Below are 26557 nucleotides of genomic sequence, written 5' to 3'. Positions count from 1 at the left end.
ACGGGAACCTCATGATGCTCTGCCAAAGTGGGGAGTAAAGCATCATTCTGAAAATGCCTATTCATGTACGTGCATTAAAGTCACAGACAGCATCATTTCTGAGTTATGGGTTGGCTGGGCCACAGAATTGTTCTTACACTCCCTGCTTAAGTGTGCTTCATCACGCTCAATATCATTTATCTTCAATGGGTAACCGTAGCAGCCTACCCATAAAGGGTTTTACTTTGCTGAACCCACCACGGCTGATAATGAATAACACTTGTTTCTATACAAGCCTGTGTTTGATTACGTAAAGAAATGTTCTGCAAAAGAAACTATTTCAATCGTGGGTTGCAATCTCACGTGTGTGTCCTGCCGCCTCACAAAAAGACACTTCTGTTGATAGGGTTAGACTGCACCATCCATTCACGTCTACTCGAGCATCTCCCTTGAAAGGGTGTTACTAAGTATACTACAGAAGTGGTACTACTCATATAAAAACTAACATTATATCTTAGGTACTTCTGTTTTGACGTTATACTACGCAGTAGTTTACCTCTACAGTCATAAACCAATTTGAGATCTATTTATTTAATGTGTTTTCCGACCAGCATTTCCGTTGGGCATAGGTGGCATGACTAACAAAGCTATAATTACCATTCACCTGTTCACGTTCAAATCATTAAAAATAATGTACAGGATATTCATACCTAAGAATATACATTATGTATATGGAAATATGAAATTTAAGTCCCCGTGTTTTTGCTGATGACATATTTCTCAAATTATTGCAAAGAATAAGGCAAAGACATCAAAACAATGTGGAAAATCTTTATGGTGATATAAACTATCAAGGCAAAACAATAAACAACAAACATGTAGGAAATAAAAGAGATCGTGCATACGTCAACGTACAATCTCGGAATAAGGCTTCTGGAATCTGTACAGGACACACCCGGAAGTCGCATACAACACAACACATCCGGAAGTCGCTTACCACACAACACATCCGAACATATATCATATACATCCGGTAAACGCCAATGCCGTTTGGGAAATTTCCTTGAAATTTCCTCCGAAGCCAAGATATTGAAATTAGACACATTTCTGTACATGATCTTTCAAATGTATGCATACCGTTGTGTTCGTCTGTTGTGCTGTAATCATTCACTTCACGACCACATACACCGGTCTCTGTGGTCATGGCAGTTTTGCGTGTAACGTAATGGTAAGATAGTGGACAATCCTCCATCAAAGTGAGAAAAGAATAATTTATTTTTCCACTGTCGTTACGTGTTTGCATAGTAGGACAAGCTTACTCCATCCAGGCACAAGATGTCTGCACCTAGCAGACGGTTGAAAGTCTGGCAGGATACCATTGTGATACTTGGCTTTGGGCCGCTGCCTCGCTCTCGCCTCTCGATGGAGTAACGGAGAGGCGTGCGGTACTAAGGAAATTGGCCTCTGCCTCAACACCTGTCATCAGATCAAATCACGAAATATCACCTTGAACTATCTTACTCAAGGTCATTTATCTTTGTCAATAGGTTCACATTATAAGGAAATTTTGTACATTGATCGGTGTTACAAGGATTGGTTGAATATACAAAATGGCACATTTATGGATAATAAATTATTCTCTTTTTACGTTTTACAACTAGCTATATATACATGCGTTTTGGAAGGTATTGGCGTCATATTTTACATTTGTGAATTCGAAAAATACCGTTGTTCGAAGTACCATTTCTTAAACAATGGTACTATTGAAGCTGGTATCAGGAATATGTATATATATACATAATTGTCGAAAATAGCATCGTGTTCAGAATAGTACCATATGTCAAAACACTTTGCATTAAAATCATGGTCATGTGATCTGTAGGTATTTCTTAAAATAATGTAATATGTGCTGCTGTATAATGTGTAAATCCATCAAAATTGATATCCATCACAAACCAATCATCACATTTACTCATAGGTTATATAACTTCATAGCTTCATACAGATGATTCCGGTTTATCAATAATACCCATTTTCATGCCCAACCATCTACACTTGGCCTTTACGTCCTCTTGTACCAGATTAAAGCACATAGCAATGAGAGACAAGCCAAACACCAGGTACATTGCACACAGTACCAACTTCTCCTCCTGGGCCCATGTATCCGTTCCGGGGACAATGTCTCCGAAGCCAATCGTACTCAATGTGATGAAACAGAAGTACGACCCTGTCAGGTAATCCCATTTCTCCCACAATGCGAAAAGAAGAGCTCCAGCGAAGATATACCCTGCTATAAGAAGTATGCACAGAGACGTGGGTACATGAATGACCTCTTTAGGCTTGTCCTCTTCTTCTTCTTCAGAGGCCATGACCTGGTGAGCTAGGCCCTTCTCCAAGTCAGGTATTCGACGTCTTCGGCGACGTTGAAACAATTTGCAACACACACCACAACAAATCTTTCCGTACAGTAATCGAAATCCCGTCGCCATGACGTCACCAATATTCGTTAAACACAACAACGTCAACGGTATACCCAACACAGCATATCCAATTGTAACAATCCGTCCGGTGTCAGTTTTTGGAGCCACGTGACCGTAACCTAAACAGAAAGCATACAATTAAAATGCAGGTAAATAAGGATGGAGATTATAATTATTATAACAAAAGGACCGTAAAGTTCTGTTCTCGAGAGGGACGATGACGAAACCATAGCTCGCGGTTCAAGCCTACAGTCGTTGCGCCAACGATGCGTATTCAATTCCCCACATTGGTACAACTTGTGAATCCTATTCTTGCCTCCCCCGCCGTGATATTTCTAGAATTTTACAAAACGCGGAGTAAAAGCATTCTCCATCACTCATTCTTACCAGACAGGGGAATAAATCTAAACTGGTTAAGATTAAACCATTTTAATATGGATTCAAAGAATTAAAATGAATTTGTATTTGGTTAGAGTGACAATTGATTAATACGATGCGTTAAGCAACCCTGTTTCAAGTCCAAGACATTTATTATATTTCAGGTATCCGACCTACATAAGCATTATATGAATACACACGTTTTCTTCACGTTATAAATTATATAGCACTCACTTCTAAGAAAAATAGCATGTTTTACATGGAGTCAGTTTTAATCATTTATAATAACGGAGTCGTCGTTTGAAGAGAAAGATATATGCAAGCAGACATGCTTTGACAGATAACTTAGTTGTTAGGGGTACGAGTGGCCCAGTAGTCTAAGGCGCCGCAATTCGCCGTGCAGAGTTGCGTCGCTAGGCACGCGAGAAACCTATGACTGTGGGTTCGAATCTCGGTTCGCCTTGATTATGTTTCTAGGTTTGACAGCACCATACCCGTTCTCGTGTGTTTCACCGAAGTGGTAATCGGCTGAGACCTGCATCATTTCGGGTTTTCCTCTCACATTTAGCTGACGCGCCGTGATGTAAGTTGAATACAGTTCAAAGCGACGTTAAACACAGCCCACATGCTTAGTTAAATGACTTAGATACATGAAAGATGAAAAATGTAAGGGCGTAGCCTCTTTGTGTTATCAACGGACATCTGTCGTAATCTTCATATTCAAAATCGAACAAATGAATGCCTCTATTTTTATAATGTTACTATTGTTATGTTCTGGTTGAATTTGGCTCCTAAAAGTTATGTACGAGTCATATGTATACGGTATTGTGACAGATATGACAAGACGTAGCTGCAATCACCTCCTCTTAATCGAACTACTATATATAATAAGTGATTATAGTTTTCAGGCGTCGTCAGCAATATTGCAGCCGTATCACAGCGATATATAAAATGCCTTGATAAATCAAACCCGAAATTGACAGCATAATATAAGCAGCGACCAAGCCAAAGAATTACCATGACACACAATGAGTCAAGTTCAGAAAAAATATTGTTTCGGACGTTCTCAGGGAGAAAAAATTAATAATCCATTGGGAATGTGGGACGGTGGTTTATTTATTAACGCAAAGTGAACCATTCAGAAGTTTCCAGCAAGGAGTTTTTCAATTATAAAGAATGCAAAATGTTTAACACAAACACACAGTGTTGGAGTGTCAACGGCTTGGATAGATGCTGTATAGTTGTATATCAAATGCGCTCCTCCCGACGCCATACATCTTACACCCTTCTCTCATCGCCATACATCTTACGCCCAACTCACAACGCCATACACCCTTCGTCCTATTCCCGACGCCATACATCTTACGCCCTACTCCCAACGCCATACACCCGTCGTCATATTCCCGACGCCATATACATCTTACACCCTACTCCCATCGCCATACATCTTACGCCCTACTCACAACGCTATACACCCTTTGTCCTATTCCCGACGCCATACATCTTACGCCCTACTCCAAATGCCATACACCCGTCGTCATATTCCCGACGCCATATACATCTTACACCCTACTCCCATCGCCATACATCTTACGCCCTACCCACAACGCTATACAACCTTTGTCCTATTCCCGACGCCATACATCTTACGCCCTACTCCCAACGCCATACACCCGTCGTCATATTCCCGACGCCATATACATCTTACACCCTACTCCCATCGCCATACATCTTACGCCCTACTCACAACGCTATACACCCTTTGTCCTATTCCCGACGCCATACATCTTACGCCCTACTCCAAACGCCATACACCCGTTGTCATATTCCCGACGCCATTTACATCTTACACCCTACTCCCATCGCCATACATCTTACGCCCTACTCACAACGCTATACACCCTTCGTCCTATTCCCGACGCCATACATCTTACGCCCTACTCCCATCACCATACACCCTTCGTCTTATTCCCGACGCCGTACATCTTACTTCCTACTCCCATCGCCATACACCCGTCGTCATATTCCCGACGCCATACATCTTACGCCCTACTACCAACGCCATACGCCCTTCGTCCTATTCCCGACGCCGTACATCTTACACCCTACTCCCATCGCCATACATCTTACGCCCTACTCCTGTTCCCGACGCCAAACATCTTACGCCCTTTTCTCAACGCCATAGACCCTTCGTCCTATTCCCGACGCCGTACATCTTACGCCCTACTACCATCGCCATACACCCTTCGTCCTGTTCCCGACGCCATACATCTTACGCCCTTTTCTCAACGCCATAGACCCTTCGTCCTATTCCCGACGCCGTACATCTTACACCCTACTACCATCGCCATACACCCTTCGTCTTATTCCCGACGCCATACATCTTACACCCTACTCCCATCGCCATACATCTTACGCCCTACTCACAACGCCATACACCCTTCGTCCTATTCCCGACGCCATACATCTAATACCCTACTCCCATCGCCATACATCTTACGCACTACTCCCATCGCAATACATCTTATGCCCTACACCCGACGATCTACACTTAACACCCTCCGGCATACTCCCTCCGCTCTACATCCGACGCCCTCTTCAATACACCCTTCATTCCATAGCATAACCCTATTCCAAGTGGGAAATATCAAGGCCTATACGCTGGTATTTCAACTCCAACAACCTGTTCAGATTCCTTCCCTGAGCTACAACACAAGTCGGGGACCTTTTTCCGTGAAAACAACACACTAAGTTGTTTACACGGGTTGACGTCACAACAACTAAACATAGCAACATTGAAAACATCTACACTCTATCGTGAAGGTCTAACAAGCTACAAAATCAAAGCCCGCATCTAAAATAAATTTGGCTAGGAGACACAAACCGTGTTATCTATCCGCATACTTACAAACATCTACAGTAAGTCCCTGCCTGCGTTTATCAAAGGGGAACCGTGAAAGGCTATATACTTACATTATAGCAGGGTGATTATGTTTGTTTTGGCCCATGGTATTTGTTTCTTTAAATTACATGTCACAAAACACCGTTTCAACCCACTGGCAATTTGGCGTTTAGCTTTACTGGAAATGATGAGGCTGGCTTTGGGGTAAATAGTCCACGTGTCCTGTTCAGCTTACAATTACTGGGAGACATAGCTGCCTTTCTGCCCCACACATTAAGACATGGAGAGCAGGAAATGAAAGCTGTCAATTTCTAAGATGAGTACTTTCATGGCCTATTTCGAGTTTTGCTGACGCATCACTTCACCACTGATGATGAGGAGAATACTTTACATGTTTCACATTACATTAACGTCCATGTGTTACATGTATTTCTGATACTGTTACAATTAGATTCCCAGGACCTCGTGTTGTTAGAAGTAACTGAAAGGGGAACCGATAGATCCGGTCGTATGTCGTAATAATGTAACCTCACACATGAAATCTCCCAATTGCGTGGATCGCTGTTCATGATGTCAATCACTGGATTGTCTTGTCCAGACTTGATTTTTTACCAGCCCGCCGTCATATAGCTGGAATATTGCTGAGTGCGGCGTTAAACAACAAACAAACAAACAAATCACACATGAAATCACGTCCTGAGATTAATGGCAACCATCAGGTGATCATCCCAGAAACATAGAAGGCTCTATTTCCTAGTCAGGTAAGAAGGCTGTATGTCCCCACCTGATATACCTCCATCATACAAGGCACTTGACGCATGTAACACCTTCCCGTGAATTAATATTAGTATGACAATTTCAGTTTATATTATTTAATATTTGTTTAATAACTAAGTTAATAGTCACACACACACATCCTCCAAAACTGTATCTATCAAATCCCATGCTATTTCTGTTTAATGGGGGTATGTGGCAATGTGCTGTTCATGATAGAAAACAGTATCAAGTATCAGCTGGTTTTTGGCACCTAAAACGTTCAGAATATAATGGTCCATCTTTGCATTAACGCATACAAGACAAGGTAAATAATATTGCTAGGATGGGGTTATTACATTATTGCATGTATATACTATCAGTAGGGATATTGTGCTGTTGATGTTTGTATGAGACCACAAAATGGATTGGTTGGTCAGGATCGCGGACGTATCGTGACATCATACACCTTGATTTGTCTGGTTCAGACGCCATTATTTACGGGCCGCCGTCATTGTTGAGTGCGGCGTTAAATCCAAAAACAAATTTAAGAAAAACAAAACATAAACGCATGTAGGCCTCAAAGAGCAGTTTTTCCAACATTAGCATCACAGAGGCAATTCAACAAAACATGCCCTAAAGTGTTATCTTGATAGTATTTTACTTTGCAGAAGTTGATCCTGCAAAAATCACCACTTACCACCTGACATCGATTACACTCCTCATCCCAAGAGAAGATCGCAACTACATGGCATCAAAGCACCAATTCCAAAATAGATAATTAATAGATAGATTTTGTTTTTATCTATGATGATGGGAACCCTGATTTATTTCTTACAGCGGATGATAAAGGTTGTTACATTAGAGCTAGGTGTCTTTCATCGCCATCTTCAAACATCTCACCTTGTTGCTTTTATTTGTTTGGCCCGTTGTCAAATAAACTATACATAAACCGTTATTGAAGCTTCTCCCGCTGAAACATCCACCGACACAGTTATCAAGAACTTTGATTACAGGGAAGAGGAAAATCCTTTGACTTTGTGATCAGGTAGGCTCCCAGTGTTTGTTTACTTACACACTCATTGTGGGTAGATTTATGTTGAGTTACCCTGGCCTTAAATGTCATTGTGGTTCGATTCATGTTGAGTTACCCTGGCCTTAAGTGTCATTGTGGGTGGATTTATGTTGAGTTACCCTGGCCTTATGTGTCATTGTGGGTGGATTTATGTAGAATTACCCTGGCCTTAAGTGTCATTGTGGTTCGATTCATGTTGAGTTACCCTGGCCATAAGTGTCATTGTGGGTGGATTTATGTTGAGTTACCCTGGCCTTAAGTGTCATTTTGGTTCGATTCATGTTGAGTTACCCTGGCCTTAAGTGTCATTGTGGGTGGATTTATGTTGAGTTACCCTGGCCTTAAGTGTCATTGTGGGTGGATTCATGTTGAGTTACCCTGGCCTTAAATGTCATTGTGGGTGGATTCATGTTGAGTTACCCTGGCCTTAAGTGTCATTGTGGTTCTATTCATGTTGAGTTACCCTGGCCTTAAGTGTCATTGTGGTTCGATTCGTGTTGAGTTACCCTGGTTTCAAATGTATAAATAAGAGGTATCTAATCTACACTGGGACTAAGTCAAATTCAAAACATATTACTTTTAGTTCGATTCTACCATGATGACAAAAGCGCTTTGAAAACAGTGCTCTCTGGGAACGCGTAATTAAACATGGGTACAAAGGTCCGCTATCACAAAACATTCCGAAAAGTCACGAATAGTGAAATGTGACAAATAATACTAAAGTTAAAGACGCATCGTTCAAGACTAATAATGATAGTCTTGACTAGTTCAACATATCGGTTCAAAACACATAGTTTTTTTAAAGACATTGCCCAATAACACTCTAGAGTTATATGTTTTTATTTCATCGCCACCTACATACTTGTTCTGTTTGGTCTCAACCAAGTAATCTCCTGGAAATCAACATGACATATCTCATTATGGGGATGACAGGTTGTAGAAAGAGTGAAAAAAATGCTGAACGAATTTAGTTTGTACCTGTGTAGCAGTTGGTTTGAAATATGTCCCCAACAGATTAATCCCATAAAGACTAATTCGTGAATTGTAACAGATCATACTCAACGAAACCCAAACATCATGACATAATCTTATTGGCCTCCTCACTATACATGTATATACACAGTTAATTCTAATTGTCATTTTCTGGTGACATGATTGTCTCCGCATGTAGACGTTCCTGACAGTAATTGTCAACTGAGTTCCACTGACCTGCGATTCATAAGTAAGTACAAGAACCCGTGGTTTAGACTAGCTGTTAAAAATGCGCATCATCAGATTTAACATGTTTGCTATTCGTAATTTAAACTCGTTAACACTGGTAGACTTCAACATAAATAATATTTTAAGCAATAAAGTCACAACAAGCATCACTGATGAACAGGCTTCACATATTGTATACATGTATGCAATCGAACCCGACATGACTATGGCGAGGGAACGCATTAACCACTGGGCTACCCTAGAGTCCTTCAATAACGACAGAGAGAAAAACGTTGGCAATACGATGGCATCATTGGTTAAACCCTTAATCTATTTTCCTTTGAAGTTTGAAAAACATCCATTTAATTGTAGTTGTAACACCGGCTTGCCTTTCGCTGCTCCGGGAACTCAGCATAGACTAAACACTATGACAATACAACACACGCACACTCACTTGAGGAGCACCTTCGCGTAGCTTGTCTGATTCTAAGAGTAAACTTCTTATTCGAGTTAAACCAGAAACCATGTCTCATTAAAAGACAGATCCACTCAGTAAAGTCTTATTTAAGATAATATTTTTGTTGTGTGACTTCTAATCGGAACACCGCGTACTGAGAACACAAGATATAAATGTCTTTAAACGTTTTCAGTGTTGTCTTTGGGGGCTAAGGTTTTTAGCCTCTAAATCTTTCCTTGATTTGATGGAATGTAGAAAAGCCGGTACAATCGTTATAGGCCTGTCTTACATCTCCATACTCGCGACAGCAATGTGCAGGGGCTTTTTGTGCCCTCATTTTTTGTTTACTTTTCCATCAGTAGTTTATCTGTCTATAAAACAGCTCTAAGATTCGTCGGGATCGTGTTTGTGGTTGTCTTGGTGGCAACTCGTCTTCTCAGTATTTATAGTCTGTTTGAAACTATATCAGTGTTGAAAGACTAACACACACTACACTTCACCTGTGATGTGAAAATATGATCTGAAAATATAGCGTACTTAATTAATAATGCAGTTAACTGACTATTTAAGAGATGGGTTGATAGCAGATATTATAGCAGATAACATCTTAACACCGAGAAGTAGTTTCAGTGCATATACATATAAGTTATCTCTAGCTCGACACAGTATAACAAAGCGGGCTTAGCTTATTGCTACGCCTCTCATAATACAGTCTTAGTCCTGAGGCAAAATGTTAGTCGGGAACGACTCACATTAAGTTGAAATAGGGCAACGATTCGATCGAAGATTACATCGGGGGCAGCTTTGACTTGTCATATGAAACTATAAGAAGCATACACAACCGCAGCTATGAATAGACAAATGCATTCTGCAGGAGACGTAAGCCATGTTTCTTTACTGATATCAAAGCGATGCAATCTGGTCAACTAAGCCTATGAAAACAGTGATGTTCTCAAGAAAGAACATGGATGCAGTTGCCTTTTTTAAATGAGTAGCTAGATTACATACCACCCACAAGGACTGACACATACTTTATTTTCTTTAACAGTGTCTAAACGTATTAAGGGCTTACAAGGGTTTGGGTGGCACACTGAAGAGAGATATATTGTTCTAATGTTTCAGTTTCCTTCTGAAAAGTGAAAATGAAGGTAGCATGTGCCTTACGTGTAAAATTGACTTTATTTACGTCATGAGAGAGTGGGTGAGTATGGTTTTACGCCGCTTTTGACAATGCTTCAGCTTTAAGCACTGGGCTACCCAACCGCCCAATCACATCATAATCCATCAGCATTCATGTGACAGTTTATACTATCATCCAAACATTGTCGTCATTGAAGGACAGGCATCTGATGTTACCTTTCTTGGATTTGGTTAGTTTTAGGTAAAACGGATACTTACTCTTTTATCATAATCGGACAAATGTCTATACATTTATCATTTCGTTAAAACTCACGAGCACGGAAGTGCTGTTAGACACAAGATCATAATTCGGACGAATGTCATCGGAAATCAGTGGATCCCAGCACGGTTAACAATATCATAATTTATTTTATTCAACTCATTTACTGTTGCATTTGAACTAAATTGAAGCTGAAGTGTAAATGCACACTTAAGCTTTCAAATTACGAATAAAATGGTTTTTCGTTTGGGCATTATTTTTCATCTCCTTTATTAAACATTGTTTGGGGTTGGGGGTCTCTTTCCTCATGAAATCAAAAGCACTTGTCAGTCTTTTACCCATATCGTAAATGGGAGAACGCAGAGAGTAGTTTCTATCAAGGGACTTTCATCTATGCCTCGGGCATTAATCAGTCTTTCACATGCGCTGAACTGTCAAACTCTACTGGTTTTTCAAGTTAAAGATTAGTTTACCCCCAATAGCGTGTTCCTGCACCATTTCTTATAAACATGCCTTCTATAACCTTTCGTTTACAACAGAACATAACATTTTGGCATGGGAAACACGTTTTTATCGGAGGTCTTTCAGACAGATAGGTTGTTTTCTACTGCTGATATGACGAACAGCCTAGTATAGAATCTTAAGCCTGATTCATTTCACCTGGGTATGCTGTGAAAGATAAACGCATTATATGTTTTGTGAATATTTAAGTGTAGTTTTTAAGCTGAGACTATGAATATATTCAGAAACTATTTCAGTTGTATTTTGAAGATGGGTTATTCATTTTTTAAGATCATGAACTATCATTTGTTTCGTATTAAGGACTGCTATTTCTTCATCACCTTAGTTGAGGTGAGCTGGAATGGGGTTAAGCGGCGCGTTCAAGAACATTGCATTTATATAGCGACGTATGTGCACCTGTGTGTGTGTATGTTTTTGTATTTGTGTATGCGGGCGTGTGTGTGCGTGTATGATTGTGACTGCTTGTAATAGATCGAACTAAGCCCGGGTATATAGTACTAGCATCATACAATGCAGCAGATTAACATGGATGCCCCACCCAGACACAGTATACATACTTGAAGCCGACCAGTCCTTGTTTTTCTCCTCAATCCCCAGCGCCAGGAGATATTATCTTTTAACGTATTTGGTATGACGCGGCCAGGGATCAAACAACCAACCGGGCAGACGCTCTATCCACTAGACGCAAAGCGGTCTCATCACCGTGAACTCCTATTCTAAAATATCATGAACTATCATTTTGGTATGTTCATGAACTATCCTGTATACATGTACTTACTTAATTGTCAACGTTAGCTTTCCCAGATATATAGAACCCTGACTCCGCGATTTTGTGCGGGAAATGAACCAAGCCATAAACTCACTGCAGGTGATAATGTTTCCCGACACGATTACTTGCTGAAATCTAAATTTATTTCAGCAAAATGTGATTGCAATATATGTTAAGCGATGACGCATGGACGTCAAATCTGACATCGCTTCCGATGTTGCGTTAAATATTTATACAACTACCGATATTGAAACCAGTGGGATTATCGCGCCACATGCCCTGTCCATACCGACATGCACTTGTCATAACTTGCCTTAGTCTGCGATAAGATTTTAAAGATATACACGTGTGTCTCGCTCCGTACATGACGTAAAAACAAGTATCTTAATATAAATGTTTACTTTCGGTATTCCGGAAAATTTATTTTGATAATCATAAATATCTATATTTTCACCTCATCTTGCCTAAGTTTTTAATACTTTATATTACAACTGGAATATTTATGAGTATTAAATATTGTCTGTTTCTATATATAGAAGATGCGACGTTTACGCTTATTGACCCAGTGTTGACCCCGGCGTATATTTCTGACAAGAAGTGTTGTGCTAAGCTTTACAAGCATGTGTTAAACATAAGAGAGGGATGGCATCGGTTGTCGGTTTCTCGACAGAAGTATAACAGCCTGCGTTGAGAAACCAACAGTACTGAAAAGCAGGAGAAACCATATGATCAAACAATGTGATCCAGCGCACTTGTCTTATGTTCGTTCAACACGCAATGTACTCTCGTCATATGTACTTCGAAAGTATACGTACATAAACGAAGCAACTGAATGGCACTCTTTACCAATAATTGACAAATGTATCGTAATTTGAGCCTGAAGATGCATTTAGAAAGTATGTTTTCTATTAATTGTTGAATTAGAGTTAGGGGAGATTTTACATTTACCACGTTCACAAGCACAAAATCCATTGACAGCAATTGTCAGTTTGTTCTTGTGATTTAAGCATAAACCTCGTTGGCCCAGACCCTTTCACTCGGATACCTTGTTATTGGGGACGCATCACCGTATCCAAACATCATTATATATGAATGATTTCACTGTTCCATCCGTCCGTATAAAGGCGATTTCATTATACACAAACGATGTTAGGACGAAAAAGATATTCTCTTGTCGTGGACCTCCTTATGCAACTGTCCGCGTTTTGAAATGGAACTTATTGCGATATAACAACAGCAATATTATTTACCGTGTGGCAAGGAACAAGTCGGCTAATGCTTTTACCAAAAGCGCAAAGAAATAATAACGACATGTGCTACAGGACTTAACCTGCAAAACGTACTTAAACTTTCTGTTATCGTCTGGTCTATTTTTGATGTTATATATATGTTTTTGATCTTATAAATATATTTTCACATTTACAATTATGTCAATAAACGTTTGTCTATTTCCATATCATTCAAAGTCTGAGGACCAGTCAAACCACCTTTTCAACAAAATATCATAGATACTGGGGATATATTTCGTTGAGATGTTCCTAGCGTGACTGGCAATTCATTCATTTGACACAGTCGGTGTTATGTCGTTTTTTTCTCTTGCAGCTCAGAATACTCGACTCACTTAAAACATTAAAACTTTAAATGCAGCATCTGTAATTTCACGTTTACAGAGATGCTGGAATATAATGCATGGTAGTGGATTTAACACCGCTTTAACATTATTGAAGACATACCCTTTTGCTTCAACTTAAAATGAGACAAAACCCAAAATTATGCCGATATCGGGCATATATATCGGAATCAAACCCAAGAGAGGGGGTCTGTGTACATCATAGTGAGTTGAATGAATATACGAATACTTAGAGAATATATTCAAATTGAAAAAGAAGCTTTTTTTCAACACATGTTAATCTGGTATACCAGTGCTCACTGATGACGATATGTTGGCCCAATGGTCTCGTTGTTTAGAGGCATGCCTGTTATCAGCTGTGACAGGATTCACAGATTCTATCCGGGTGTTCGCCAAAGATGAAAAGGTCTACGACCTTATTCGCGAGCTTTCCACGCACATTTTCCCACATGCCGGGATTCAAATGGAATACTTTTAAGGCGGGTTTTAACTCAACTCAACCATACCTATATATTGGTTTTGTCAAGTCAACCTAAAGTGCACTGCCAGTATTGGGATCCAGCAATGTCAGTAATGTGTACAACGCTGAACGGTTGCTGCCACAGGTATACACCATCAATCAAGAAGTGAAGGCCCCTATCCCACGGGGCACCCGCTATCTCAATCAGTCCATTTCTTTGAGCATGAAACAACCGATCATCTTTCATTTGTAGGCGTATAGTGTTTGGTACAACCCAAACCCGCCATGTGCTGGGAACTAAAAACTGTGATGGTTTTTGGTCTTTGAAACACGTGATTACTAAGACTTCAACTCTGTTTTCTTAGCTCTGTCAGTTTGCTTAATATATGGAAATATAAACTATGGATATTTGCTTCAAGGAAGAAACAGGTTCAGGTAGGGTTTCGAGACAAAAATACCAAGAAAGGCTAACGTCGGTCTACGCTCACAACACTACTTTTGTACGCCGAGGTTGTGGTGGGAATCGCGATGAATTGAGATGAAGGCGATTACAATCAGAGAGGATGTAAATGTAGATATGGATGACAGTTTGAAAATGGGTGTGATGTGGGTGTGGGGCGTATATGTGGGTGTTGATGTGGGTGTGGGTGTAGGCGTAGGTGTGGGTGTAGTGGCGGCTGTGGATGTGGGATGTGGATGTGGATGTGGGATTTGGATGTGGGTGCGGGATGTGTATGTGAAATGTGGAGGTGGGATGTGGGATGTGGATGTGGATGTGGGATGTGGGTGCGGGATGTGTATGTGAAATGTGGAGGTGGGGTGTGGGATGTGGATGTGGATGTGGATGTGGATGAGGATGTGGGATGTGGATGTAGATGTGGATATGGGATGTGGGATGTGGGTGCGGGATGTGTATGTGGAATGTGGATGTGGGATGTGGGATGTGGGATGCGGGATGCGGGATGTGTGATATGTGATGTGTGATGTGTGATCTGTGATGTGGATGTCGATGCGTGATGTGTGATGGTGGATGTGTGATGTGGGTTGTGGATTGTGGATGTGAACGTGGATGTGAATGTGGATGTGTGATGTAGATGGTGATGTGGGATGTGGATGTGGGATGTCCTGTAAACATGTGATAAGCAAACAATTATTCGTCTCCTCCTTTCATAGACAACATTTGTATGTAAAATTAGCAATGACCTAAGAGATTATCTGTCTTTAAGAAAATCTCTAAACTTTGAAAAACGATCCTCCTTCAATATCGTATTTTTGCAATTAAAAACCGTAGTTACTTTGAATACAAAATTGACGTATAGATAACAATTTCCTTTCTTTATCCTATCTTTTATTATCCTCTTCCAAACTGTAGCATAATTTGTAATCGCAATCGTAAATCACTCCAAACCTCGAAATTATCTTTTGTAGAAACATACAAAAAAACACGTTGACAGTCAATCTAGATGTACGCAATTCCTGCTTACTACTGCTCTATAGCCGGTACTGATTACTCAGAGTACATCTATAGCCGAACAACACATTTCCTAATGAAAACCACTTTCCAGACGGAAGCGACATGGCAGGCGTTAATCATGATGCAGACAGATCATATGTTCCTGACAACTAACATCATGTACACTGCATGACCTATGGTCCTCAGAAGAACATGATACACGCTGTATGGATATTGTAATTAATATATACGAACTACACCCTACAACTGTATATTTACACGAACTGCACTGAACAAAAGTGAATACAAGACTGTTTATTGAATGTGTTTCGCGTATACCAGTATCAAAGCCATCTTGGGCGGCATGGTCAAAGAGGCCAGACCGACTGTATCATGTTTTATATTATGTCGTTGGACGATGTATATTTGCTGTAGTACTATTAATCACCAAAGGTAAATGAATCGCTGTCATATTCAGTACACAAGCGTGTTCGTAATGGTCTACATCAGCTATGGATATTGGATACAATGTGTTACCAATATGAACGCCCCTTCGCTTATTTATCCTTATAACATGACCTGTAATACACCGTATATACTTTATGGATCAGGACTGCGAAAACAACGTCAGATAATGCCCACGTGGTTGTAAACAGTTTCTAGGAAGATATAATCATTTACGAGATTCAAACACAGCCCATTGTGCAGCTTCGCATTACGATGACGTTACTATAGGCAGATGACCTGGTACCGTCCTCTGCACTCTCTGGAGGGAACAACATGGTGAGATGGAGTCACCAAATACCCTTGAAGTTTTCCTCTGTCGGACCTTCGTTGGCATTTTCGGCAGCCTCGTACATTCGTTACACGGGATATAAATCATCATAACGAAATGTCAACCTGGATTTGACAGTAATAGCATTGATAAGCTTGAATTATAACATCCGAAAATATGATTACGGGATAACCTTTGACTCTCTTGCGTTTTGCATAACCTTTTGGTGGATGGATACCGTGCTATGTGATTGTGGGATAGAGTACGTTAGTGTGTGCGTACAACGGTATTTACGTATAATAAATGCATGTTTTGAAAAAAAATGTTTGTTTATCCTACAAGTATTATTTTAATCAGTATATTGCTCAATGTGTCTGGTGGTAATATTTCAGATTGGTCAATGCATTAATGAGCAGAATTGTATGGTAATTTGATCATTATGATATCATTTGTTCTCAATTTTGATAATATAACTATATTGTTTTCATTTACTGTATTAATAGGTATTATGTTATGGTAAATGTCTCATTGATCGACGTTTTGCATTATACAAAACTATTTTATAATATTAGTTTTCAATTCGGTTGATTAACAGTTATCTAGTTATTTGCATTGTGTTGTCATGTTGCTGGCTACGACATTTAGATGCCATAATCGCGTATTTATGTTTCACTATCACCAAGAATAGAATATCGAACTTAGAGGATTATATTTGAGATAAAAATAGTACAGGTTTAATGGGGTTTGTGCCATCACCAGAGACACAATGAACCGACACATGAACAGCTGTTCAACACGATGTTACTCCCCAGTCACCAACTATTGCCATCATCAGGGATACAATGAACTGACACATGAACAGCTGTTCAGCACGATGTTACTCCCCGGTCACCCACTATTGCCATCATCAGGGATACAATGAACTGACACATGAACAGCTGTTCAACACGATGTTACTCCCCGGTCACCAACTATTGCCATCATCAGGGATACAATGAACTGACACATGAACAGCTGTTCAACACGATGTTACTCCCCGGTCACCAACTATTGCCATCATCAGGGATACAATGAACCGACACATGAACAGCTGTCCAACACGATGTTACTCCCCAGTCACTTAATATTGCCATCATCAGGGATACAATGAACCGACACATGAACAGCTGTCCAACACGATGTTACTCCCCAGTCACTTAATATTGCCATCATCAGGGATACAATGAACTGACACATGAACAGCTGTCCAACACGATGTTACTCCCCAGTCACTTAATATTGCCATCATCAGAGATACAATGAACTGACACATGAACAGCTGTCCAACACGATGTTACTCCCCAGTCACTTAATATTGCCATCATCAGGGATACAATGAACCGACACATGGACAGCTATTCAACACGATGTTCCTCCCCAGTCACCCAGTATTGCTATCAGCACACTATTTAAAGTATTTAATGTATTTAAATAGACGGTATGAAAACGTCATAGCATACACCATATCTAACATTTATACAGCAATATCTCGTTTGAGCGGAACGTTATAGAGATTTTGTAACTTAGTACCAATGGATGATAGGGTGAGCAGCAACTGTCTGCACACACAGGTAGGACACATTTTTAATATGACCATAGCTCTGAAAGCAGCCGATACTCAGTAGCCTTATAAACCAACTGATATTCATGTTGGTTTATACAGTGCAGATATTCACATGGGTAGTGACGCTTTATAATTAGTAGTCGCAATTCCTATACAGGATAATGGCCACACTCTGAAAGAAACGGGACCTTGGACACAATGTGTTTGTACCTTAAAAATCCTCATAAGGGTTTTCGAGGATCAGTATGTTTACATCTTTACACAGAACGCGCAAAAGCGAAAAGTTTATGCCAGGTAGTGAAACACGCAGGTGATGATAATGTACACTACTAAATGAACCGCTTCTTTCACCCTTAGAGCCACATACGTGACAAACACAGCTTTAACACATCGCTGTGTTTAAATGAACCAGCAACAATTGTAGTGCTCCAGTAGCTATAGCTATTTGTATTCCAATCACTACGTCTCCCTCGTGAAGCTTCTCTGCCATAAACAAGTCATTTCATGCAACCATACCCACACGCATGCCTCTCTGTTATCTGACGAAGAAGATGCGAGTGGTATGTAGGATTTGTTGATATGACATAGTCATACATGGGCTAGATGTACGACAAGTATTTAGACTCGTCAGAGACCGACAAGTTAAATTACCCAGTCGTACATGTGGACGTATATACTCGACTCTCTACCACTGTGGATCATCAGATAGGATCCCTTCCCGTTGGTTGTTTGTATACTGGGAACCAGTTTTACTCCAAGTGCTATCGTTTTGTCAAATGGACGACCCTGAGTACTTTTCCTTGTGATGACTTCATAAACGAATGTCAAGATAAGAAGATATTTCCCTTTGAGATAATACATCGTAACTGTGATGGTAGAAAAACATGATGCAATTAATCATGTAGCCTTGCCCCAAGGCTGTAAGTCCACGTATGTATAGTAATTCTATCCTTGTAATAGGCATGTCTGTAAAAGCGGACAGTCCTAAGGATGCCCTTCTTTTATATGGACAACTTGTTTAATCTGAAATATATATTTAAACTGATAATAATTGCCTTAGAGATGTGTGCAAGTCAGATTACCGGAAGGGTTCGTAACGATAAATTCCGCTTAAAGAAATATATTCTGTCCAACAAAAAGGCAACTTAATGATGATAACGTGAGGTCTGTCCGTCATAGCAGTTGTCTTTTAAGGTGTATCTTTACATACTGAGGACTTTTGTTATGACACGGTGTGTCAGGTTAATAGCGAAGAGGGTGGCCTCCTAGCCCAAAACGACGTTTGTGAAAACCAGGAGCAGATGTTTACCACTTGATGAAAACACGATTGAGTGTATGGTCCGACATACATGTACCTAGGATCAGATTCGAGACGACAGTGGAAGTTAGTGCAATTGAGTGATGCAAGTGTACAAAGCCTGAGTTGTTTAACCGAAGACTATTCGGCCACCGAAGTTGCATTTGGACAGTGGAAAAATGGGCCTGATATAAAAATGAATGATCAAAGGACAGCCTGTTACGACAGTAATAACACCTCCGACTATAACGTTACCCTTGTCGACTAACATAAGGTCACGATAGTTTCACATACATTTATGCGAGTAAAACAACATTTACCCAAATGGGTACTTAACTTGAAAACAGAACCCTCCACGTAACACAACATTTAAACAGAAAGCTAAAGTGTTAACATATGGTACACGCAAACAAAATGAAAGGGATGCAAGCCAGCAGGTCGGCCTAACAGTTGACTGCACAGTAGTATATATCACAGTCATCTAGGGGGTGGTTTCGCTCTGATCCTTATCGCATGCTCCCGGACCGGTCAATAAACACTCACTATCATATCCAAGAGATCTCTAGCACAAGGCAGGTCCCTGGAGATCCCACGAGATCCCTATCGTTATGAGACGGGTATGTCAGAGGCCAAGTTCACAGCTAAGGCATCCTCTAAACTAAGACGCCATGAACATCTTAAACCGGTTCAGTGTCCTCCCGGGACTCACCTGGGAGCTGTAAGGGGTGGATACACTCCGTCTTGGTGCGTGTTTATTTACTCTAAGATTTATTTCTCCGATTACTGTATTAAGACATGTGAGGAGATGGAAGTATGGCTCCCATTGCAAAGGTGGCGCCGTCGTTTTCACTGCCCCCATCGCAGCCTCAAGATGCTTCAAGTAGCCACATCAACTTGGATGCTGCTCCCCGCTTAATCTTCTTAATGCCTGGCCGTCAGGAACACAACGAACTCGGTAATTGTGGCTGCGTCTAGAGAACTCATCAACATCCGATTTACAACTTATTTAGACTGTATATTCGTCTGAGTGGGGTTTGATATCAATCATTCAGCCAAAGCATTTTATCATCACTTGACATGTGACATATACCACGTGTATATCTAACTCAGTGTAACTGATCTCATGTGAGATGATGTCATAGCGCGTTGTATGCTACAGTTAAGACTGCAATTTCGCATGCCTGATCTTAATTATAATGTGTGCAGAATTCAGGAAAGGAAAAGAAGCTATATGGGCCATTTTTTGTTATGGTTCTTTGGCCTTTATTCAAACATATTAAGGATGTGAATTCACAGTTTACTTGTGTATTGTGTAGGATCGTATCTCGCATGTGCCGGCTTAGGGCCTTTTACCCTTTTATAACTTCGTGTCTTTTTGCATCTTAAATTGATTTTCTATAGCCACACCGTTGCATGTACATGCATCTTAATATAAATCGTAAACTGAGATACATGTTTACCCATCCTCACATAGTGCACGTTATCAACGGTAACATAACCATTATTGCGATAGTTATGTCCTTTCTATAACCGTCATCAAATCTCATCACCGAACAAAATATTTTAGTCCACATCATTCGAACTTATTGAAGGAAGCCATTCGACATTCGAGATGTTGGAATCAGTTATCAATCCATTCTTTGAAAAGTTTGAATTGCCTTAATTCCATGATATTTCCGAGCATAAAGCTCTTTTTCCTACAATTTTATTACCCGTAAGGAAATCGTTGATAACGGCTTTCTAAATGGAACAGAAGCGAAGAAAAGATTATACCAGTATTTGGTCAGTACAATAAGCTACATAGTAAGGCTGCACAGCTCGCAGCATCGTCAGTGGCTCTGGGTCCCCCATTTGAATGAAGGGTTTGGTGGAGAGGCGGTAAACCGATCTGCCGCGGGTTCGTTGGGTTGGTAAGACAACTGACGCCCTCGACGATTGACGTCATGTCTTCCAAGGGGGAAGCAATTCTGTTTTCGTACCTCATTTTCGACATTGCACATACCAGACACGCGAATATAGCCGCTGTACACACAACGTAAGGACAAGGGTAGTCCAGAAGTGAAATCATAACAAGGCAAAAGTAATAGTGACTTCTTGATTATTCCCACATTTTGACTTTTCGCGAGGCACATGCTCATTTCATGCTGGGCGCTATAGTCTTTCGTAGACTTTGGAACAATGTTGGCTTGATTTCAACAAACTTACGTGGGCTGGAGTAAACTTATTTTCAGTCAATATCAATTAGAGATGTTCTTGTTTAACGCCGCACTAACTTATCGTAATAATTATTTGTTTGAAGTTAAAACCATAGAATCACATTTACTTTTGAATTCAATATGAGTATAGTTGAACCCCATTGTATCGATCTCGGATGTGCCGAAAACCCGGGTGTGTCGAACTCATAGTGCGGTCCCGGGAAACTTTTACCATACATAACACTAACTAGATGCGTGAAATATCTTGCCTCAAACTCAATTTATAGTTCCAAGAGTTACATATAACCTAAAGCTTACCATGGTGAGATGAGGTGAGGTGAAATGGGGTTTAACTTCGCGTTAAAGATTATTGCACTTACAAAGCGACGTGCTTGCACGTGTGTGTGTGTGTGTGCGTGTGTGTGTGTGTGCGTGCGTGCTTGCGTGTGTGTGTGGCTGCTTGTACTAGTCTAAACTGATGCGGATTTTAAATGCTAGCTCACTGAGATACCATGCCAGTTTAACATGAATACCCCACTCAGAGACAGTATACTGACTCCGAGCCGACCAGTCGTTGATTTTACTCCTTAAAGCCGCGCGCCAGACAGGGTAACAAAAAGTACCATATTTTGACGTATTTTGGTATGAAGCAGCAGGGGACCAAACCTCAGACCTTCCGCTCTCCGGTCGGACGCTCTACCACTGGACCACGGAGTCGGTCCCTTACCGTGGTACGTCTGAAAAGCATAACTGAGCTCAAGCTAGAATGTGTATCGAGTGTAATGGTCTCGTTAATGGCGTCGTTTGTTTGTGTGTTTCAGTACGTGTAGAAATATAGCCGAGCAGTCTAGTATTACAGAGTCTAGAATGTGGTGTGTTTCTATTGTCTGGTGGCTTGGGCAGGCAGTAATACAATCGAATCGGATGTGTCGAACCCCGACAAGTCGAACTAGGTATCTGGTCCCAAGGGTTTCAAGCCAACGGCTGTATATGAATCACTTTATTTCATATTGACCACAGAAAGGTTATGCAAACACGTACGATAAGGTACTTAACATGCGTATGCATATACATATGCGTGCTGACTAAAAGTAGTCGTTTTTCCCATAGACATGTAATGATGTACACGAATATGTAATTCTGGACGTAAAACGTTAGAATGACGTCCGTGTTCTTTACCACTGCTGTGCATTTAGAGTAGGGCCACTCAGAGCATCTATTAAATTCAGTCGTTATCCCGTGTATGACTTCATCATAGGAAATGAATAACAGAAGTACAGAATCAGTGGATATGTTAATAGCGCATTCACTGTGGAAAAAATAGGTTTTTTAAAATTGGAATAGATTACATGACCTCATATTTCAAACATGAGAGATAATTCATCATAAACTGTAACTGAAATGCTAGTTACACGAATCATACGTTGCATACAGGTGGGTCAGCTGAACCAAGAATGGGGAGCCACAGAATAGTAATTTGAGCTTTCTCGCACGACATATCACATGATTATAGATATATGTGCAGGCATGTTGTTGAACACTCATCAATATTCCAGCTGTGTGACGTAAATAATAGAGGCTGGGACACAATCCGCTGATTGATATTGTGAGCACAAATTCATGCCGTCATAGTACGATGACACAAACCAAGTCACCGAGTCTGCCCTCGCGAGCCATTTTCGCCTCTTACGACCATAGATTGACCTAAATACCCGGAATATAGCATGAAGACTGAAGCTGGTTCTCGTTCATGGCATACCTTGAAGGAAACGTGAATAGTTAGTATTTCAAGTCGAGTTTGAAGATGCATTTCTGTTATAAAAAGAGGGCACGTACAGATGATGAGGCTCAAGCTGGACGCTAGATACATGATATCAATATTACATAGAGGTCAAAGTCCACTTACATTATACAGCACGTTTCCCTTGGTACTCAGACACAGTTCACACACATCAGATGAGTTCAATCATATTAGTAGCCATATTGGAAAAGCAATATGATATTATGTCAGCACTTATACGGAGTCGCTGACCCCAACAGCTACATCTTCAGTGTTACATTTTTAACATTTCCTGTACATGGTAGCGTTCAACTAGATATCTGATCTTGTGCTGAAAATAGATTTGTATGAAATGAAGAGAAATAAATAAATGCGCATGGTTAAGGAAACTATTGGCGTCATAATGGAAATAGGCAAGTTAACCTAACCCTAATGCTATCCAGCACGGCTCCAGGTATTGCGCACCATAATTATGACAATGCCACTTGTGAAATGAACACAAACGCTGATACTTAATGTTACAGATCATATCTTTCAAACTGAATATCACTTTTCATTGAAGTTGTACACATTCCTAACGCGTATTTTTCATACATTATAGGGCCTTATGTTGTAAATGTGGACCGCCTCCGTGGTCTAGTAGTAGAGCGTCCGCTCGTAGAGGCCGCGTCATACAAAAAGACGTTGAAAGATGGTACTTGTTGTTACCTGCCTGGCGCTCGGCATTAATGGGCTAAAACAAGGACTGGTCGGCTCGGAGTCAGTATACTGTGTCTGAGTGGGGTATTCATGTTACACTGTGGCATTGTATCTCAGTGAGCTAGCACTCGGCATCGGCATCAGTCCGGACTAGTGCAAGCAGCCACACACACACACACACGTACACACGTCGCTATATAAGTGCAATAATCTTGGACGTGACGTTACACCCGACTTCAAATCATGTGAAAATGTGCTGGTATAACGTATAACGCTAAACGCTTCGTGACTCTCAAGCTACGTTGTCATAACGTTAAAACTACCACAAGCATATCACGTTTCAATAATAATGTATTAATGTAGAGTTTTACTGAAGAGGACAGTTCGGTTTACTACATTTAACCCATTTTAGGAATCGAACCAGAAATACAGAGGCACACGCTAATGCTTAAACCAAGCTACTAAACTTCCGCTCCTCGCACTAATGGAGGAGGGAGGTTTGGAGTAAGGTGTGAAGGTTAAGGTGAATAATTCACACTCGCCGGAAGTTACGGCTATTCTAAATCTTCAATATGGTATTCGGTATTACGACGACTTCACGAGTGTTTTGGGAGTGTTACGTAATACATTCACATCTGCTTTGGGGTATCTGGCTTGTACCGAGGGTTACACACAACACAAAGTATAAACAAAAATGACAAGTGAGAATATTTACACTCAGTAATAGTAACACATAATACCATTTACTGTTAAAACATTTGAAAAAACCATGACGAAATACATCGGGTGTAAAAATAGGTTGAACATAAAGTAACTATACCATGCGTATCTCATTCACCTTATCCTAACCATCTGACTACCGTAGTTTCCATTGACGTAAACATCAATTAAAATGCCAAGTTTAGCATACTTCGCATTTCGGCCCCCGCTTATAATGCATCAGCGTTAAAAAGGGGAGAAAACGGTTTACACATTAGCTGCTAGCCAATAGAACTGAACTATTTAGTATAACCATTGAATACAACAATGAACACCATGCCATGTGTCATATATGAGCTATGACAACAATAGTTACCTGTACCATGTCTTCAGAACATTACTATCTACCAATAGTCGAAAGGTTATGTTCCATGATATGATTCAATAAACGTACCGCTGGAAACACCTTTATGTTATTTTTGTAATAGTAGAGCATACCGCATCTGTTACAATGCAATTTGGACATATTTGTCACCCAGAAACAATTAATTACCAGAGCCAAAGCAACTGAACTAACCTAGCGGCTATTTTCATCTTTGTGTTCATCTAATACGTGGTACTTGTTAAGCTGGTTCCTATATGAATCTATGTGAAACTATTATTTTATTTTAAACTTTATGGTACTGCTCATGCGAACTGATGTTATGGTTCTAGTGGAGAAGTGTACCGGTAGGAGTTTGCAATTGATGATGCAAGCATAGACATGTGTATGCTTGGTCGCCTAAAGGAATCTAAGAAGACAAAAAACGCCAGCCACCATCTTTTCTAAGTTGGACGCAAATATTTCTTCCAGAAGTCAATATTTTGCCTTTAGCTGATTAATAACGTAGACTTTGAGTGTTTTTAGTTTGGATGTTAATGCTTCCCATCATGCCGAGGCTAATTATGTTATGTAATGCTTTTCATTATTTTAAGGAAACACAGCAACCATAATTCCTTCAAACTCGCATTAATTTATCATGTTCTTAGGATCAATATTGTCATGCTGTTTCTATACAACAAACTTGAAGGCAGATGACAAGACAACAGCTGTAGATCTGAGGATGTGATGAAGCCTTCCGGTCCGCGTTTGGTCGTGTTGACTGCTGGAGTGTTCAATGATGCTAAGTTTGACACGAGTTGGGAGAACTCTTGACCCCAGCAGTGATAAGTCATCGGATGCCTATTGTGTAATTCCTATTCTTTGAATGACATTGTCATATACTTGTTACAACTGTTGCTCAATAAACCGTTTTAGTGTTTATATTCAAGTTTGTAATTTCGCTATCCAACGTGTGCAGTGTAGTCGTCTTGATATTGATAGTCATTTTTTGAGACACAAATGTGAAACTTAATTAATGCGAACAAAGACCACTCGCGTTTTTCGAATTTTATTCACACTCGCGTTTTTATTTCAAGATTTACAGTATCAAAAGTTTACCGATTGACTTTGGTTTTATATTTCCATTGGTAGGAAGCATTTGCAAACTTGTAAAAGATGCCCTGGATGCTGATGACATTTTATTACCAGAATCCATGAACTTATTCTTCATGATAAAATATCATATAAGCAATGGTTTAGTCCATAATAAAAATAATCAATTCAAGTGCCATTATTAGAGCATGGTAGATATAGGGTGGCAACGGAATATATAACCACTGCATATAGAAATATTGACTGGAAAAATAACATCTTAATAACATCTTGGAACTTAATAGAGTGAGCTCATAATTCCTTAAATACAGTAATAGTTATACACACAAACTACCAAACTACTTCGAAATACACACATGGCTGTTTAATAAAGGTCTAAAACTACTTGTTATTGTTGCTTGTCAATACAAGTGGTTGCGGTCTTTGTTTCAAGTTGCATATGTCTGTTACGTTCTATGACACAAATCGATAATGATTGTGACAAATGGCGGTCATCTTGAAATTCGGACGCATATTCGATTTTCGGGTGACCGATGTTTTCTTTTTTCAAAATATATGCCATTAGGAATATTGATTGT

The 26557-nt window shown here is 40.2% G+C and overlaps 1 protein-coding gene across 1 annotated transcript in view; it reads right to left on the bottom strand.

Moving 5' to 3' along the window:
* Positions 1-794: 794 nt before the first annotated feature.
* LOC124110411 overlaps positions 795-26557 on the bottom strand; it is a 75474-nt gene continuing 49711 nt past the window's right edge. The window contains exon 2 of the mRNA XM_046469763.2: positions 795-2578. Within this exon, the coding sequence (XP_046325719.2) occupies positions 1977-2578 (602 nt within the window). The 3' untranslated portion in view covers positions 795-1976. The remainder of the gene's footprint in view (positions 2579-26557) is intronic.

Source organism: Haliotis rufescens, unplaced genomic scaffold (assembly GCF_023055435.1).
Source record: "Haliotis rufescens isolate VD_foot unplaced genomic scaffold, xgHalRufe1.0.p SCAF_15, whole genome shotgun sequence".
Classification (NCBI taxonomy): domain Eukaryota; kingdom Metazoa; phylum Mollusca; class Gastropoda; order Lepetellida; family Haliotidae; genus Haliotis; species Haliotis rufescens.
This window is presented reverse-complemented; position numbering and strand designations above follow the sequence as displayed.